Below are 18,909 nucleotides of genomic sequence, written 5' to 3'. Positions count from 1 at the left end.
GAGAGAGTTTGAGTACTCTCAAGCCCAGATGGTCTGAGGAGCAAGCAGGCACTCATGCAATAGGTTCATGCACTGTGGAGTCCTTCAGTGTGAGGTCTGTGAGGAGGGCAAGCTGGATTCCAGGATATCCATCTTCTCTTCATTGAGGATGGAGGTTGGCGTTTACCCAATTCAGAGGCTGAGAGCTTTACTGTGTCTTTAGGAATAGCTCTGCAGGGTCAATCATATAAAGTGAGGGAGCTGAAGGACCATGGGCTTGGTCGTCACGCCCATCTATCAGTATGTTTTCCCTTGAAGGGAACCCTTATACAGAGAGAAAAGAGGGGTCAAAAGCTGAGTGCGCTACACCACATCTTCTGTGAGCAGAGATACTGTCATCTCAGAAGGGAAGGTCCTTGACTCAGGGGAGGTTTCGAAGGGAAGGTCCTTGACTCAGGGGAGGTTTCTAGACAGGGTCACTAATGAAAACAGAGCATAGAGTGACTTCTGTGGCCAGAAGCACAGGTGGATGACCTTGTGATGTTACAGTTTAGTGTCATATGCATTTGCAGAGTGACATTTTCAACTCCACAGTCTCAACCCTGAAGAAAAAATAAACCTTAAATAAACAGTTTGCTGTGGCCGTTTTCATCACAAAACAGTGCTCTGTCAATTAAACATCGATACATAACTGGGCCTTTCTCAGCGGTTCTCCTGCCAGCCCCCTCCTGCATGTACAGACCATAGCTACCATACCTTCTGTGGTTCCAGTGAGGGTCCTGAGGGGCGCCAGCAGATTGGGTAGCACGCTTAGCAAAGTAGTAGGGCGGAAGTCAGCAGGAGTGAAGATCAGGGAGGAGTCAAAAGCGATCTCTTTCAGCTCGTCCTCATCAGCGGCCCTGCTGCCGACTGCAAAGGCCATGATGCTGCCCCGCTTCAGTTCCTGGGCGGGCTGGCTGACCTCATCGAAGGACTTACCACCCGTGACCAGCACCAGGAGCTTAGGAACCCCCTCAGCAGCCCTGTGGCCGGCTGAGCTAGTGAATAGGTTGTTTCGGACAAAGTCCAGAGCCGAGCCTGTATACAGGGCTGAGCCCTCCAGGGGCCTCATCTTCCGTACAGAGGCTATGGCATCCCTTTTGGTGGAGTAAGTATTTAAATAGAACTCAGGCTTGACAGTATCTGCATACTGAGCCACTGACACCTGAACCAGGTCGTGTCCGATTTCCAGCCTCTGAATGACTTTGGCAATGAAGTCTTTGATGGCATTGAAGTTGGACTGCCCCAGGCTGGAGGAACCATCCACCAGGAAGACTATGTCCCTCTTGTTGACTTCCATGACTGTAGATAGCAATAATAAAATGTGAATTGAATAGCCACAGTGATCAGGTTCAACAGTGACACTGTAAAGCCCACTATGCACAAACAGCTCTCCCTCGTTCAAGAGGGGAACTGTCATACATGAGTGACGGGCTCACTTCCAACCCTGCCAACTTGCACTGTGCTCAAGACATCGCTTCAGAAAGGAAAATAACATTTAGTTTCACACACCACCACTAAAGAGATCATTGGCTCTTTATCGCTATAAGCAAGGTTTAAAAGTTTGGATGAGTAACTCCTGGGTCTTCTCAGAAAGCGTTTTATATCACTAACCTGATGCCAAACCCACACACTGCCCAACGCAAAATCTGAAAGAGAACGGGCATAGCCTCTTTTTCTTTGGTTCTATATTATTTGACTTCCTTTGGCAGGCAAAACAGACGTTTAACGGTTTTTCATAAATCTTGGGAAAGGAAACCAGCGTCCACCCCAACAAGGGCAGCCATGGGTATTCATTTCACAGTCCAGGATGGGAATGGCAGTCAGTGGCATACCGCAGCCTGCATGGCTTAGACAAACCACGAAAACAAGCGCCTTGGCTCGGAACTCCACTGGCAGTGACTGTGACTTCACCCAGCCACTGTCGCAGAATGTGGACAACCTACCCAGGGGATGGAACAAGGTCTTTACCAGACTCGATGTCTCAGGCTGCTCCTACACTGTAAAGATATTAGCTGAGGTGGGGGTGTTTACAAAAGCCCCTGGGTATCCCTTGTACCAGACATCTGGTATGACAATCTAATTTTATAATACCCAACAGTAGCAGGAAGGTTGGAAATAAAGGCAAGGAAGAGCTTCCTAAGAGCTGAGACCTCTCATGATGTATTATAAAAGAGCTTATTCCTCATCACAGGGACCAGAGGCTGGGAAGATGATGACAGGATCACGGGCACTGCCTCCTCTGGCTGTGCCTCCTCTGTAACACTCTCTGCACCCAAAGGGGCCAAATCTGAGTTCTTCCAGGAGAGAGTGTTTGTGCATGAGCAGTTTAGTCCAGGTGCCAGGTTACCTGCTGGTGTGACTGTGTGTGAAACACCACCTGCCCTTCCTCCCTAGGCCGTGAACATCCATTCAGGGATCTCTTTCCTCCTTCAGTTGAGAACATGCAGTCTCTTGGGGTTGCAGCTTTGATTGTAATGTAAACATGTCTTTGCAGATTAGCTTAGTGCATATGTGTGTGGTGGGTTTCTAATACCTCTATGTCACTGGAAACAATGTGCACACAAGCGAATGAATATACATACATATTGCACATACAATGCTCCGCATCTGTACCACATATTTTTACCATGCATCGCTCACACAGGACACTGGTAGACAAATATCCACTGGAGGGGCCACCTGAAAAGTGCCATGCCCACCTCCAGGTTGTGGCAAGTCACACTTCCACCTCCCAAGTTTTAGCACCTTGCCATACATTTTACCAGTGGTCCACGGGCAAGACAGATGTCCACATGTGGGGGACACTGAAACTGTACAGCATGGACTTAGCTTTGCAGATTCTGCAATGTGTCCTGGAGCTCCCAGATTCCATGACCCAAGTCCTCTTTGGTTACAAAAGAGGTCACTTGGTTTGTGTTTACATTTCTGGAAGCTGCTAACAGGGGGACCCCTAGAATAGCACTTAGGCAAACATAATAAGCACTGAAAAAAAGAGGCCCAAGCCTCTCAAAGAATGATCAGGTTCCTATGTTTGCTACATGCTTCTAACACTAGCTGATTAACCTTTGAGGGTTTGTGTACTCTCGTGTCTATTTCTGGAGATGGAGGGGCTGCTTCATGCACCATCTCACACCCAGTTCCTTTTTGTTTGTTTTGTTTGGGGGGGGGTTGTTCCTCTGCAGCTTTGGAGCCTGTTCTGGAACTCACTCTGTAGACCAAGCTGTTCTCAAACTCACAGAGATCTGCCTGCCTCTGCCTCTGCCTCCTGAGTGCATGGATCAAAGGTGTGCGCCACCACTGCCCAGCTAGCTCACACCCAGTTCTTAAACCATGTGATTCTCAGGCTTCCTGGTTGGGAGCCATCTCAAGGATGCACCAAGGCTTCCTTCAGGGATCTGACAGGGCCAGGTTTTCTATTTCCCAGAGCTCTGGTGAGTCAACATCTCTTAGGGAGGGAGTGACCTTGAAGGGCCTGCTAATCTCAGCTGTGAAAGATCCTCGTCAGCACTCTCTCCTGTGACTGCCAACAGGACAGCCCCAGGATCCCTTCTCTCTCTCCCCAAAGCCTGGGAGTTGGGAAAGGACATCTGCAGTCTTTCTGTTGATATCCCCAGTCAAATCCTCTCAAGAGTCACCCCTTCCCATCCATTTACTCCTGTCCCCTGTCCTTGGAGAGTCCGCCTATCCTCTCGTGTCTCTCTGCAGTCTTCTGAAGGACTTGGGAATCCTGTCACCTGAAGCCCCTGGTGCTCACAGCTACTATGTCCTCCCGTCCACTCCACCCCTGCTCCTAGGGTTCCATCTTATGATCTTCTATAGATACTATAGGGCGTGTACACCCCTGAAATCTCCCACGACCTGCCCCTGCCTCTCCTCTTTCAGACAAATGACACCCCCACTTCTTCATCCACCAAGTTCTCAAATCTGACCTTCAGCCCTTCCCTTCCCTCGGCCAACCCCTCTCAACCTCACAACCCTCACCCTGTGCTATCCTCGTGGGCTCTCTGATCCACTAAGCCTCACTTCTGAGTCCCCCCAGTCCTCCATCAGACCCTCCTGGCAAAGCCTCCGTGGCGCTCTCCCCTTCTCCCCATGTGCCACCCAAGCAAACGGATGCTCCCGGGGAAATAACACAAACAGGAAGCCTGTGCTTGCTCGACACACGGCTGACAGCACCAGCGTGCCACAATGGAATGCTCCCAGGAAAATGGTCTCCCCATTCCCAGTCACCTCATGATTCTGCTCTCTCCCCTCCACTGCCATAGGAGGATCCAATCTCCCACCTACAGCTGTAATAATAATAATACAGTTGTTTCCCTGGCCGGTCAAATAAGCCTAGACACTGCTAGGCTCTTCATCCTCAGAACCCCAGCTGCCCTGTCATCTGCCAGCTCAGGGAGGCCACACTTCATGTTGCAAGAACAGCCTGCCTGCCATTCCCTTTGCCTAGAGCACTCTTCCCTCTGTGATGCCTGGACTCTGCTCGTTTCTGCCCTACAACTTTGCAGACAGGTCCGCTAAGTTCCCAGGCTCTCTAACACAGCCCCATTTGGTGGATTTGTAGCTTGTCACACTTGAGAAGTGTATCATTTGGTCAGTAGCTCACGCGGTACAGACCCAACGACTATCTCTCTCTCTCTTTCTCCACCCTGTGCCCCCAGTGCTTGGCATAGTTGCTGGCACCTATCAAATAGCCAAGAATATCTACTGAAGATTTAAGAGTTCATCACTGAGACTCACAGTGATGTCTGTGAGGAAGGAGCTAAAATACTTGTTAACTACAGAAAACCCAATATAAGGGCAGAACGCCACTCATTTTAATACAGAAGTTGAAGCCTCACTTGAAGCAAGAGTGTCTTCACCTGGTATAACTTCTTGGGTAAGAAGTGAAGGAGTGGATACCCGGAGATGTGACATCTGACCAGGATGACAAAAGATCTGGGCCCAGAGCCAGATCTCCCAGAGGCAGTTGTGGTACTTACTCTGTTTCTAAAACACAGAGTCGTGGTTTGCTTCCAGTGTGTGCGGACTCAGAGAAGCTCAGTAGGCTGGAAATCCCCACCCCACCACCTGGCATTGTTTCTGTAATGACCAGGGCCACTGCAAGACTCAGGTGCACAGCTGCATCTCAGACCACAGCCGGGCAGCATTCAGACCCAGAGTCCCTTGCTTCAGTGTTTCCTCACAGAGCATCCAGCTTAGGCTACTGACATCCCTTCCTGCACCCCATCCCCATCCAAACAGGAGGAGCAGCAAAGAGAAAGGGGCACAACAAGCTGCAGTCTGATTGACCTTTGAACCCAGGGATACCAAGAGACTTCCCGGGAAGGCTTGCACATGGTTAGTTCTGGGGCCAAAGCCAGGTAAAGATGTTGTGGCCTTGAGCTTTCTGTCACAGGGCACTGTCTGAAATTTATCTGAAGGAAGCTGTCCTTATTCTGGCTGGATTTCAGAGGTGTGGTCCGTTTTCTTCTACCTTTACTCTATGACTAGACCTGCCTGTTCACCAGTGCCAGGAAGCAGAGGTCAACTCCATACATGAGCCAGTGAGAAAGCTTTTCATTGAGACTTTAAAGTGTTCTGATGATAATTTCATACACTGGCATGTTCACCAAAACATTTATTTTTTTAAGAACACTGTTATCCCTTTTGCTAAGAAAAACCAGCCAGGAATCCCAGGGAACAATGGAGCTTACTTATGACAATGGGTATTACTCCTTATGACAACAGTCATTTCACAGGTCCAGGCTCTTTCTTTAGATAGCTAGCAAACATAGATAGATAGACAAATATTTCCACACAGAAAAATTTCTACACAGACTACAGATGCTAGCCAGCATCTCCCGTGAGCTGTTGTTCACGTGCTGTTGAAGAACAATGAGAAACGGGGTCTGATCGACCAAGGACGGATCTGAGGGTAGCTCTGTGTGAAGGCAGCACCGGGAAGTGAACTGAGTGCTTGTGGGTAATGAAGCCTTTGGGAGTGTGTCCCCACATACTGGATGGTTTCCAACTGGCCTGGTTAGGGCCATGAAGCAGACACCATCTGAAAGTGATGGGATCTCAGACCCTCAGCCTTTCTGGTGTCCCCACACCTCCCGTGTTTAAGTTTGTAGCTCTCGTATGATGTTGATGGGCTTCTTTAAATGACTGCAGTTGACCGTGCTGCTGAAGGCCCTCCACTTGAGCATAGACGATAAATCTGCCACTCAAAACAATTCCTTTGAAAGCAGAGGACCAGAATGGTCTATGAATACCCCATCCAGTAGGTGCTCAGCTGGGCCTTACCTTCAGAAATGTCCCTCTTGTGTCCACCACACTGACACAGGAGCAGACACGACTCCCCTTTGCTGCTTTTGGGAAGCCACTATTGATGAGTGCGCTTCTAATACACAGACAATACCCTGGAATAGCTTTCTCAGAACTGGCAAGTCCCTCAAGCCCCTTTCAAGGTGACTGGATAATAAACAGATAACTCATTGATGTCTAATATCTCAAAGCAGCAGGTTTGTTGCGTTAGCCTAAAGAGCACGTTCTGCTTACAATCCAAGTTCTAAGAATATTTCATTCATTCGTCCATCTTTAGATTTCTCTGATCAATGCAATGACCACACACGGCCCATACAGACTTCAGCACATCACAGAACGACTGACTGGCTGTGGGTACTTACGGCTTCACTCCAGTGTCCACCTTCCTTTTTATGACAAGCACCACACAACATACCCCCATTCCTGTAAAGATGGCAAAAAAGGCATACATACCTTGTGTGACAATAGTCGGCGGTTGCAAGACAATGTGCCTTTGGGCCACACCAACAAGGTACGACAGTAATTGCTCCTGGAGGTCCCCAAAGCTATGGAATTCCGGGACAGTAAACACCAAGCTGTGATCAGTAGCTATGTGTTGAAGCTCTGCCCTGGAGGCGGCCTGGGCTCCAAGGCCGAATGAGAATACACTAGCCTGCTTCAGAGCTACCACCCCATCCTGAATGTCATCACTAGAAGGCCCAGCACTTATAAGGACCAGCACCTGGGGGACCCCTTCCTCTGCACGGCTGCCACCTGTCCGAGTGAAGAGATTCTCCACCACAAAGTCAAGGGCCAGGCCTGTGTTGGCCAACTCCCCCCCAGCGAAGCTGAGCCTTTTCACGGCATCTAGAACCGTAGCCTTGGAGGGGTAGGTATCCAAGGAGAACACGGTTCGGGGCTCATCGCTATACTGGACTACCCCCACTCGGATCTGCTGATTTCCAACTGAGAGTCTCTCAAGCACATTTACAAGGAAGCCTCGAATGACAGCAAAATTGGCACTTCCGGTGTTGTCTGAGCCATCAATAAGGAAAACAATGTCGGCTGAGTCTTGTGCTTTAAAAGAAAGAAATGCAGGAAAAAAAAAAAACAAAAGTGAAAGCATTAGAACACGTGACCACATGCATCACCTGACGTGTTTCCTTGGAAACCAATAAGAAACACGAAACACAGACAAACAAAACGCGGTGTCAATGAAGGCGTGTGGAGTCTCTTTTAGTTCTCCATTCTGAGTGGATAAGAGGCAACTGCTTAGGGATTGTGGTGGAAACGGGGCCACCAGTTTTCATCTGTGATACCTTCACAGTTAAAATCCAAGGGAGAGGTCAATATTCCGGACCTTTATTTCTAAATTTGGAGGGAAGTATCATTGCATCAGATGATAAGGTACCATATTGCAGGAGATTAGGATGTCACAAACCCAAAGGCTACTTCTAATCTGGGCTCTCTTTTCTCATCAATTTAGATGCAAATGCAGCTTAGGAAACAAAAGCTCAGGTTTGTGGCCCAGTGATTGATAGCTCCCGAAGTTTATTTGATTCCTTGGATGACTATTGTTCATTTTGTTTCTTGAAAATTAGAATAGATGACTCCACACATGTCTGGGACCCAAAACTCAGACACAGTTTAAAAAAAAAATCCCTTGATGTGTGATGGTTCCTATGTTCGTCTATCAAGTGTGTGGCCGTGTGGAATCGAACATGGCGTTGGGGTCAGAAATGTTTGTTTTGTGTTGCCTCTGTATTCAGTCAAATAATGAAGAACGGTGTTAAGCAGAGTGACATGAAACCAGCCATGACATAATTATCCAACCTCATTTTATGACGTCCTAGTGGATCACCTAGCAGGACCAAGATTGGCTAAACCAAAATGGGTGTGGTCATCACTAAAGGACATAAAAATGGCTGCAAAAGACCTTTTTTGTCTCAAGTGATGGGAACTTGAGACTTCCATTCTATTACTGAAAAATGGGGACTACACAGAGACTCAGGTAACGGGGAGCGAGGAGTGAGTCTACAAGCCAGGGCAAGGAAGTGCAAAGGTTTACCTCGAGCAGCAAATGTTTTAATACTTAAGGGTGTACAGGGGCCAAGAAGGGCCTCTGCGTGAATATGAATATTCACGTTCTTGGGCCCTGGGGCATAATTATGACACTGTAACACAAGAACAGACCTTTCATTTGGATTTTAGAGTGCCAGTGGGTGTTTCATATTTAAATTTAGTTTTTCCTTGTGCCAGAAAATCTGTTTATGTTCTCTCTGGGGAAAGACCCACAAAGCTCACTTCATTAAACTGACGAGTTTTCTCTCAGGCAGTGTTCTCATGGGAGCTGAAACAGAGAATGTCAGGCTTCAGTGTGCTCTTTCTTCCCCAGGTACTTAAAATCCTTGACCATACATCAGGCTGTAATCCTGAGAGAGGTTTAAGCCAATGAGATGTGGCAATTTGGAATGTTCCTACCACTGTCCTCCCTACAAAATACAAGAGGACAATCGCTTTGCTACAGCGACTGAGATCTTAGGTGTCAAAATAACTGTCATTCAATATCAGCAGACCAGATCCTTGGTTTGAACTCCAAAGTATTCCACCAATCTTCAATAAAAATACAAGATTCTTGGAGGATCTTGAGAGGATGCAGAGCCAGGAAATGTGGGTTACACCGACCATAAAAATGGCTCTCACCATTGCATGGCGGACACCATAAAACTCCTCTATGTTTCTAGGCCTGAGTCAGTGACCTCAAGGGACACAGAAGGACCTGTTGCTTAGTCATCGTATCTATACACTTTAAAAGAGAGTTAATTATGATCCAAAATGGATAATAGAAAGATCTTCAGTCATAGCAGGGCATGATGCTTCTGATATTCGATACCTTCGGCAACAATTTCTAATGGTGTAAATCCCAGAAAAGAACTCTCTGGGTGGGAAAGGAGGCTGAACACCATCAACGGTAGGTCATAAAATGGTGGATAATTTGTCATCACTGAATCAAAAACCATGATCCTCTTACACACATGATAATGGAACACACAGAGCATGCGTTGTTAGCCGCGAGAGCCGAAGCCTCACAGAGACCCAGGACCCCCGGGTCCTTGTGTGCAGCGAGGCACACCAACGGCCAACACCAAGTCCAAGAGAAACCAGACTGGAAGCTGTCTGGTTTCCTATTTCATGTCTCATGTGTCACACTCTCTGTGGCGCCTTCTACGAAAAGCATTCAAGGTGACAAGGAAGAGCCCTAAGGCCTAGTTGCCTGAGCTCTCAGGAAACATCACACTCCCATTTCCTGTGAGAAACACAAATTTGAAGAAAATGTATGCTGAACTCAGAATCACCTTCAGCTTTTTATTTTGGGTACGTCCATTTTCAGAGGGTGACAAGGGGACATCTAACGAGAAGAGCAGGGTCCATTCAGAATGGTGACCCTTAATGCTTTCTGTGTGTAGGCTCTTGCTTTAGAATATAGAACAGTCTACAGGGAAATGGTCCCTGCGGCAACCTTACTCAGACCACCGATGTGCCTTTTTCTATACTTTATTCAGGGCTCGCAATTGGGATCCTGGCTACTCATTTTTATCTTATTTTAGTCTTGCTATGGAGCACACAGTGAGACATGGTATGAAGGAGTTGAGAGTGCAGTTAATCAGAAGAGAGAAATGACACTCCACCCTGGTGCTGGTGCTATCAGTGACTTAGACATAGAAGACGGAGATGTTCTCTTGGCAGAAAAACAAAGGTTTTAGCTAGACAGAAATATGCAGCTGGTAGACTCTCCACTCTTGCAGTGGTTATTCTGGGTCTTTCATATATAATGGCTGCATCACCTCTTCCTGTTCATTAGTTTGCCAAGACATTAGCTTTGAAAATGTGCCACTCTCTACCAAACACGTTTTAAAGTGAGTATGTCACTACACCCATAGTCTGAAAGGGTTGGGTCAGAGAATCTTGGTGGCCACAGACTGTTACCCCAGGTTCCCCCTTGTCCTTCCCTCTGAAACGGGAATGTGATCTAGGGTGATCTCTAGAACACACTTCCGTGTCCTATAACCTGGCGAATAACACAATGCTGGATGAGAGCCCTCCATCACTGGAAGCAGGAAAGACCACTAGTACAGATACGTGGTTCCTGTTTCAGAGGGAAGGATAAGAGGGAGACCGTCTCTTCCCTGTCATTTAGTAGACCTTGGTGACCCCAATCCTACCAAGGCTGAGATCGTGGGGGACCATGGAGAAGCCATGGGATGAACAGCCTTCTGAAACTCCTTAGGATGTCTCAGCCCTGAAGCACTTGTGTACCCAAGCCTTTCCCGTCCATGGCAATGTGTTTCCTTCTGCTGATACACACCACCTCCCTCTTGGCCTGCTGCTTTTAAGTCCCTGTGGTGAAAACCTGTCTGGCATTATTTCCTTATAGCAGCTCAAATTGTTCTGAACCACCCCTAGGGTTCCCCACATGCCCCTCAGAGTACTTGATCCATGCCTTAAATTCTCTCCTGCCCCTTCATCCCACTCCTTAGTATCTTCATTAGTAGGAGACTGACTTCAGCAGCTGCCTTACCTCCAGTCTCCTGCCTCGCCCATCCTCTTGGGGGGCAGAGGTACTCATCAGCCTTGGTTCCTCTCCAGCTTCCTCTGGGCTGTACCTGTCTTCTGACTCCTGACTGCATGATCCCTCTTTCCCTAGTCAAGAACCAGCCACCAGCCACTCTCTGTGGCCTCAGTCACGTGGAGAGCAACCTGAAGCCACACTGCATAACTCCCTCTTCTGAAACGCCCAATCTGGGAGCTCTTTTGATTCTGAAAGTTCCTGAGGAGTTTGAAGGAAGCTAGTGGGACATCCTGGTGGCAAGGTCCCTTGACTGGCAAGCTCTGGTTGTTAGTGAATGCTGCTGGAAGTCGGCAGCCATTTCCTAAGGACTGTGGGAACCCTCATCGCGTCCCTGCGCCCGTTGTTCCAAACAGCTCCGACCCCAGGCTTCTGTCCCTGGCTGCCCCCTCTGCCACCAGCATTCTAGAAATGACCCATGCCCACTCACCTGAGCTGCTCAGCTCCTCTCCTACCCACCTCAGAATCCTAGGTGCGGACCCTCTCTCTTACAGAGGAGACATGATTCTCTCCTATCATGCCTCCCTACTCCCCACACACTCCCCGTTCTGCCTTGTGTGCTGCATGGACTTACGTTCTAGCACAGGGTGCCCTGTGACTGCCCATATCTGATGGGGAAGCGAGGCCTGGCCCCTAGGCAAGATTAGTGCTGAGCAGGACAATCTACAATCTTGTCACATTCCTTCTCTCTCCGTCTTTTGGAACTTATCAATGAAAGGGGAGAACCAATAGGCTTGATTGATTTAAGGACTCTCCGGTTACTGAGTCTGCCCATCTGTGTAATAGTAACACCCAGGGTGATAACCAGCTGCTGTCACACACTCCGAGGGTGACCGTGAGCAGGTCGTTAGAATCTGAAGAGTCTCATGGTTACAGTCATAGGGGCACAAAAGACAACAGAGTGCAGACCCTGGGCAGGGATGCCACGGCTCTGCCCTGGCTCCTTCCCCAGCTTGCCATCCACCCTCAAGGACTCAAGTTTCTCCCAAACAAACTTGCACTACATCACAGCTAGGACTCCCTGTCCTCTGATCCTGTCACGTCTTAATAAGTTCCACTCAGTGGCTTGGAAGAATTGTCCACCGATGGCCAGACACAAACGTGGACCAGAACTCTCAGCTCCTAGACGGATACCCGCTCGTCAGAGCGAGGCTTTCTATTTAAGGGATGTATAGGAGCTTTGGGATAGTTGTCAGAATACGAGTTTTAAGGTTCACATGTCGGCTGTTTCAGAAACCTCTTGGGTATTGGTGGAGGCTGTGTCTGCAGGAGAAGGAAGAAGACTCACTAGTCAAGCCTTTGTTTTTAAGCTTGAGAACATCTCTTCCATAAGCCCGCGGCGTCTCTTAGGCACTATATTGCTTTAGGCCAGTATTTGCTAAGCTCGTAGGCACAGAGCAGCAGGGCAGGGAGACATTACCTGTGATGTCTTTAAGGCTTTCCATGTCCCCAGCCCTTTCTGAGTTCACGGAGGAGCGTATACAGGACACTAAGTTCCCTACTATATCATGAAGAGAGGTAACGTTCTCTAGGTTGAAAACATGCATATTGAGCGGTTCGCTTGCTATTTCTCTTAAGGCTCCTTCGTCTGCATCCTCAACTCCAACTGCAAACACGTTAACGTCCGCAGACTTAAGTTCCGCTGAGGGCAGGGCAAAGCTGTCCTCTGTTTGTCCGTCAGTTAACACTATGATAACCTGAGGGACTCCATCAGCGGCCCGGCTCCCAGAAGCCTCGGTGAGGTGGCTGTGAATTATGTACTCTAATCCTTTTCCAGTCTGATTGCTTCCCCCAATGTAAGACATGTTCAGAATATGAGAAAGGACTTCTTGTTTAGTGTGGTACGTATTAAACAGGAACTCGGTATGTGGGTTTCCGATGAGTCGGACCAGAGCAAAACGGAAATCATTGTCTCCCACAGCTAAAGACTCTACCACATCAGACAGAAACTCTTGAACAAGCAGGAAACGGTCCTTCCCAGCACTCCAAGAGGAATCCACTAGAAACACTATGTCGGCAGCCACACCATTTCTGACATCTTCAAAAAAAGACATTGGTTCAGATTTTTCTCCTGATACAAACCATGATCTCCCATTGGAGCACCTCTTCCTAAATGAGCTAAGCGGATCCTCCTCTGCTAACGAGTGACTCATATCTGGGTTACAATGGAGGCAGGGAGGAGGACTTACCTGCTGAGCAGAGCCAAGAACCAGGACACGGCTGCTGCTACACCCAGCAATACTCCAAGTCCCATACTGAGTAGCCCCAAGTCAGAGGCCAGTGGAATATTCCAGAATAGAGGAAACATCTGTGGGCACTTTTGAGCTGAGGCATGACTATGACAATCTGACGCCCCCGCCCCCATGTCCACGTGACCAGACCAAAGGGATGTCATGTCATTATCAAACAACCATCATTAGCAGCTCACTCTTCAGTGTGGGGTAGAAAGCAAAGCGGCCCTGACAGGGATATAAGGAGATCACCGGTGCTTTATAAGAACTCACCACCCCACAGGGTTTCTAAAACCTTGTGAGAAATGTAATATGACAAGTAGGTTCTATATGTGGAGAAAATTGGGGCTACTTAGAGGGAGAAGCTCTCTAACTGGCTACTACGTATTTCCAGAGCAGAGCAACCTGCCTATGCTCCAAGCAGTAGCACGCTTGGTTGAGGATGAGCCGTTTCCCGGCATTTATAGAAACCGTGGGACGAAGCCATCTGTGGCCCTGGGAGGAGCCTTCAGAAGCTGCAGCCAGATTGCCTCTGACACTCTACTTACCTCATCTTTCCCTAAGAGGCCCTGAGCCTTGCTGCTCTCCCACTGAGGAAGACTATCTTACACTCCATCTAAAGAACCCAGCCTTGTAGACAGCACTGTGGAAGGCCCAGTACCCCTGGGCAATAACAGGGAGACCCCAACAAGGGCTCCTAGTTCCAACACAGGAAATTTACCTTGCTGCCCTAAAATTCGGAAAGCAAATTCTTTGTAGGGTGTTAAGGTCTGCTGTCTAAAGTTGTCTAGGGAAACACCTTTTTTTTTTTAAAGATACAGTGGCTCCATGATTAACTGTCATTCTGTGTCTGGTGTTAGAGACAAGGGAGGTTGGGTTTTGTTTGGTTCTGTTTCTTGTTTTAAGAAAATAACTTTTATCACGGTAATTGTCTTCCTCCCTGCAAACTGGTGCCAGGGATGTGGGAAAGTCCCCCAGATGGTGAACCGTGGGGTGGAGAAGCTGCTAAGACCCAATGTGAAGATAATTCAGCCCTCAAGCAATTTAGGATTTGAAACTCAAGTTTTAGCAAAGAAAAAAAAAGTCACCTTGCCTGGACACAGTGTCTGAAAGGCCTGCAAAGTTTGTATACTACCTGTGACATGCGCTGCACTCTCCCTCGACATCCCCAGGTTCCATGTCAAGCTCTGGGTGGCTACTAGACTCAAGCAACTGGTGCTAGGTTTTGTTTTGTTTTGTTTTGTTTCTTAAAGCAAACTTTACCTGCTTGCTGTTGGGCATGCGTCATTGCAATGCCTGAGAGGAGGAGGCTAAAGACAGCCACTAGGGGCAAATGCCGGTGTTTCCTCATTTTGAATGTCTAAGCACCAAGTGTGAACCTAAAAGAAAGGACAAGGAGAAAAGAATGATCAGTGTTTAGCTCTCATATTGCAAATTTTTCCAAAACCTATTGTTTTCTGTGTCGTATTAGGCTTCTGAATGGGCTTGGGGGTGTGATTCAGTCTTTGGACCAGCAGCAAATAGATAGATGATAAAAACCAGGCAGGCAGACAGACAGGCAGACAGAAACAGACACGTCATAGTGATATCCAGTTGGCAAAACCCCTATAGACAGCAATATCCCTCAAGGTTTATTACCTACTAACATTACAGTTCTCTTATGATGCACTCTGATGTCCCCTCAAGGATGGATTCACCCAGTACAGTTCTCAGAATGGGTCCCCATTATTAAGTGACATATAACTGCACACCACACTCACACGCACACACATCATCTCTGGCTAGCCATTCCCAAACACCATGCGGAAGGTATAGCTCTAGTTTCTGAATGGACCTCCAGAGTACCCGCCCCACAATCTGGAACATTCTGTTTTCACTCCAATTGCTAAGTAACGAGCTAAGTGGGCACCCTCTTCTGGAAAGTAGTATCAAACAACCCTGCAAGCAAGGCTCTCTTACTCTAATGACTGCACACGTCAGCCACAGTTAGGAACTACATAACTAAACCTTTTTCCAAATTGAGGCAGGCAGCAAGTTGAAGAGAGCACACTCCTGGGGAAATGGACTGAGGAAAGAGGCTGGGGAGTGAAGCCCTCGTGCTGTGCACAGAGGGTGACGGGTGTCAGGGATGCTCGCCTTCCCGACAGGAATAGGCTCTGCCCAAATGAAAGCCCCAAGGCCTGTCTCCAACTCTGCCTTGTCCTCCCTTGCTAGCCAGCACTTTCCCTGCCGTATGCCAACCTCCCCTATCATCATCATGGAACAAACCCAAAGAGATTCGGCTTGCATGGCGATGAAGCCAGAGCTGAGGGCAGAGTGCGCGTTCCCTGGTTTCCCATCATGCAGCAGCTGGCAGCTGCAAACCTGACTTCCAGGAAAGCAAGTTCGGGTTCAGAATGTTCAACAGCTCACATCCTCGAGCCTTCCAACCCCCTCAGACTTCACACCAGCCCCCTCATCCTCCTGGATCCAATAACAAATCAGCTTGGGACTGGAGTCTTCCTAAAGACTCCTGCACAGAGCTGGCTGAATGTCTCTGTCTAGGCTGAGGTCTCCTTACCTCTCCTCACTTCTCCGTGCCCTAAGGCACTGATTCCTGTCATCGGGGAGCTTTTATCTTTGGTAGTGGGACTGGGCATCTCCCAGTGAGAAACTGCAAAGCCTGGAAGGCGAGTAAGGGTATTTCAAAGAGGCCCAGGAGAGGAGCAGAACCAAGCGTATCATCAATATGATTTCAGATTCTCACTCCGTTTTCTTCTGTACTGAGTCTGAGAGCATGCTGTCTGATACTGGGAGTCATCTAGACTAGTCTGTTGTTCAAGGGGAAAGTCTGTTCTGCTTTAAGAAACTGAAAATCATTTAATCTAGGGATAGTGGGTTTACTTCATACTTTACATTTCATTATTAGGGGTTTTAGATGTCATAAGAGGCTTTTCCCATGAATTAAAGCTCCCTTCTCTGTTTCACAAGGACATGACAGATTTTCAAATGTGTATTTTTTAATCTTATTATATTAAAAGCCCAAATACTTGTGAATCTCTTCTACATCCCTGTTTTGGGAATGGGTCGAGTCTGTGGGGGACAAGGAGAAAAGAGAACAAAGTGGGCATGTCATGTGGTTTGCACAAAAACCTTCGCCACTATGTGGTTAGGACAAGACTCTGTGAGACCTTGACTGTGTGAGGGCAGGAGTATACCTGAAACCAGATAACCTGAATGGTCGGTTGCTTCCAGAAATACACACCAAGATTGTATTCGAAAGCCTCTGAGCTGACGTGGCCACTGTGGAATTTGAGTTAGCTGCCAGACCATCCTGAAATAGGGCTTAGGAGTGGGTGGCTGCAGCGGGAAATCCCATCAAACGTTTAAAGAATTAACCCAAGTTCTGCCCAAATCCTCCTCAAAACACTGAGGAAGAGGCAACACTTCCAGACTCATTCCATACGACCATCCTTATAGTGAAACACGAATATGAAAAGAAACCACCAGAAAAGAAAACTGCAGACAATATACCTGATAAAAGCTGATACAAGCAAGCTCGGGCAAATTCTAGGTAACACTTAAATGCAGCAGCTTAAAATGAGGACACACTATTACCAGGTGGGTTATGTTCCTGGAATGCAAGGATGCCGTGAAAGATAGATAGATAGATAGATAGATAGATAGATAGATAGATAGATAGATGGATGGATGGATGGATGGATGGATGGATGGATGGATGGATGGATGGATGGGCGGGCGGACAGACAGATGGACAGATGAACAGATAATGTGTTCAGGACCAGCAAGATGGCTCAGCAGGTGAAGATAATTGCCACCAACCCTGATAGCATGCATTTGATGCCTGAAACTCAGATAGTCAAAAAAGAGAACCAGTTCATGCAAGTTGCCCTCTGACCTCCTTGCACACAAGTAAATAAATGGAACAAAATGTCAAAAAAGATGTAAGAGAGAAAAAGAACATGAAGTTGCTGGGTGGGGAGCTGGGGGAGACCCTGGGAGGAGTAAAGAATATGATCTAGATACTTTGTAGAAAATTCTCAAACAATAAAGAAAAACATTAATACAAATCCTCCTAGAAGAGAACAGGGAGGAGCTTCGTGACACTGCACTTGTGTGGGTTTCTTGTGTAAGACCCCGAAAGCCAGTCAGGCAGAGAGACTTGACAAATAGGACTCCATCAAACTTAAAGACTCTGCCCAGATGCCGGGGCTACAGCTCAGCTGGTAGGGTGTTGGGCCAGCATCCCCAAAGCCCTGGGTTTGATCTGTGACACCCAATATACCAGGTGTGGTTACACCCCTGTAACAGCAGCACACAGATGATGGAAGAAATGGGATTGGAAGTTCAAAGTCATCCTCAGCCAAACAGCAAGAAAAAAAGAGAGAAAGTGTAGAAAGATAATTTTTCTCCAACCAATAATAGAAAAACCATTACACTGGAAGCATGACTCCCAGAACTAAAGGAAATATTGAGACCCATATCTCTGACTAAGGGTGAGCATCCACAGTGCATAAAGATACACAAAAACGAAAGCTCATCTGCTTGAATGGGTGAAGGGCATGAGGCGGGATTTCTCCAAAGGAGATACACAATGACTAATAATCATGCGGAAATATGTCTAATGTTACTAAGATCAGGGCAGCCTAAACCAGATCCACAATGCACTATCATGCCCATCGCAGTGGCTGCTACCCAAACACAGAGGCAGGGAGGACAGACACACAGGAGCTATGGCTCCTAGATGCTATAAGCAGGGATGAGAAATGGGGCAGCTAATAAGGAAGACAACATGGAGGGTCCCCAAATATTAAAAATAGAATGGCCATATGATCCGGCAATCTATGCGTAGTTACATAAATACAAAAGCCTAAAGCAAAGCAAGTTTCAGATAGCCATGCCCACTGCAGCCTTATTTATTACATCCAAATGATTTTAATAGACAGATGAGTAAGAAAATGTGGTTTTCCGTGCAGTAGAACACTATTAGGCCTTAAAGGTTACAACTGCCATATGCTACAATGTAATGAATCTTGAGGGCAAGATACTAAGAGCAGTAACATACAAAAAAATGATAACAATAACAAGAAGAAAGAATGCATGAATCCCTCACATGAGGTATCTAATTAGCCGGGCTCTTAGAAACAGTGAGGATCACCTGTGCTTCAAAACCTACCTTTGGCTCAGACTGAGAGACCTTCGGGAATGGAGCTCAGCTGCCACAAAACCACCTGTCAATCAACTTCCCCTTGCCAACATGTCAGCTCCATAGTGGCATCCGGGAAACTGTCCACACAGTTCTTTCTGCAGTGAAGTCAGATTGTGGCAACACTACAATATCTGGCCCCGCTTTCTCGACTTTTTCTAGACATTGCCCATGCGACACAGAAACACACGACTCTGAAAAGCAGCCTCCAGGGCTCAGTATTGTAGCTCCACAATGCACCCGTGTCTTGAGGAAACCTCGGTGCCAGTAGTGGGGCCCAAAGAACAACCCACAGCCAGTGGAGAACCCACTGCTCACTGGCTGGTCTTGCTCTCACCAGGTCACTAGTCTAGCTCCACCCCTTCACTGTCAGAACATTGTCAATCTTATGTTCCACCCGAAGAACCTTTAGGCCATTTTCACTCTTCTGGACCATGCTAGGGTTTTCTTCATTAAAAAGGCTAAAGCAAGTGCAATCTCTCTCTCTCTCTCTCTTTCTCTCGCTCTCGCTCTCTCTCTCTCTCTCTCTCTCTCTC

At 47.6% G+C, this 18,909-nt stretch overlaps 1 protein-coding gene across 3 annotated transcripts in view; it reads right to left on the bottom strand.

The window, feature by feature from the left end:
- The window catches only part of Col6a3 (collagen type VI alpha 3 chain), a 79,913-nt gene that overhangs the window by 50,175 nt on the left and 10,829 nt on the right, over window positions 1–18,909 (bottom strand). The window contains exons 2-5 of one of the 3 annotated variants that reach the window (XM_005361704.3): window positions 14,431–14,546; window positions 12,357–12,974; window positions 6,784–7,386; window positions 736–1,320 (exon numbers count right to left, since the gene is read on the bottom strand). In XM_005361704.3, the coding sequence (XP_005361761.1) occupies window positions 736–1,320; window positions 6,784–7,386; window positions 12,357–12,974; window positions 14,431–14,518 (1,894 nt within the window). In that variant the 5' untranslated portion in view covers window positions 14,519–14,546. The remainder of the gene's footprint in view (window positions 1–735; window positions 1,321–6,783; window positions 7,387–12,356; window positions 12,975–14,430; window positions 14,547–18,909) is intronic. The other 2 variants (XM_026786349.1, XM_026786350.1) reach the window with 2 other exon arrangements.

The sequence above is a fragment of the Microtus ochrogaster genome, linkage group LG4 (assembly GCF_000317375.1).
Source record: "Microtus ochrogaster isolate Prairie Vole_2 linkage group LG4, MicOch1.0, whole genome shotgun sequence".
Classification (NCBI taxonomy): Eukaryota; Metazoa; Chordata; class Mammalia; order Rodentia; family Cricetidae; genus Microtus; species Microtus ochrogaster.
Note: the sequence above shows the minus strand (reverse complement) of the source record. Positions and strands in the feature narration are given on the sequence as shown.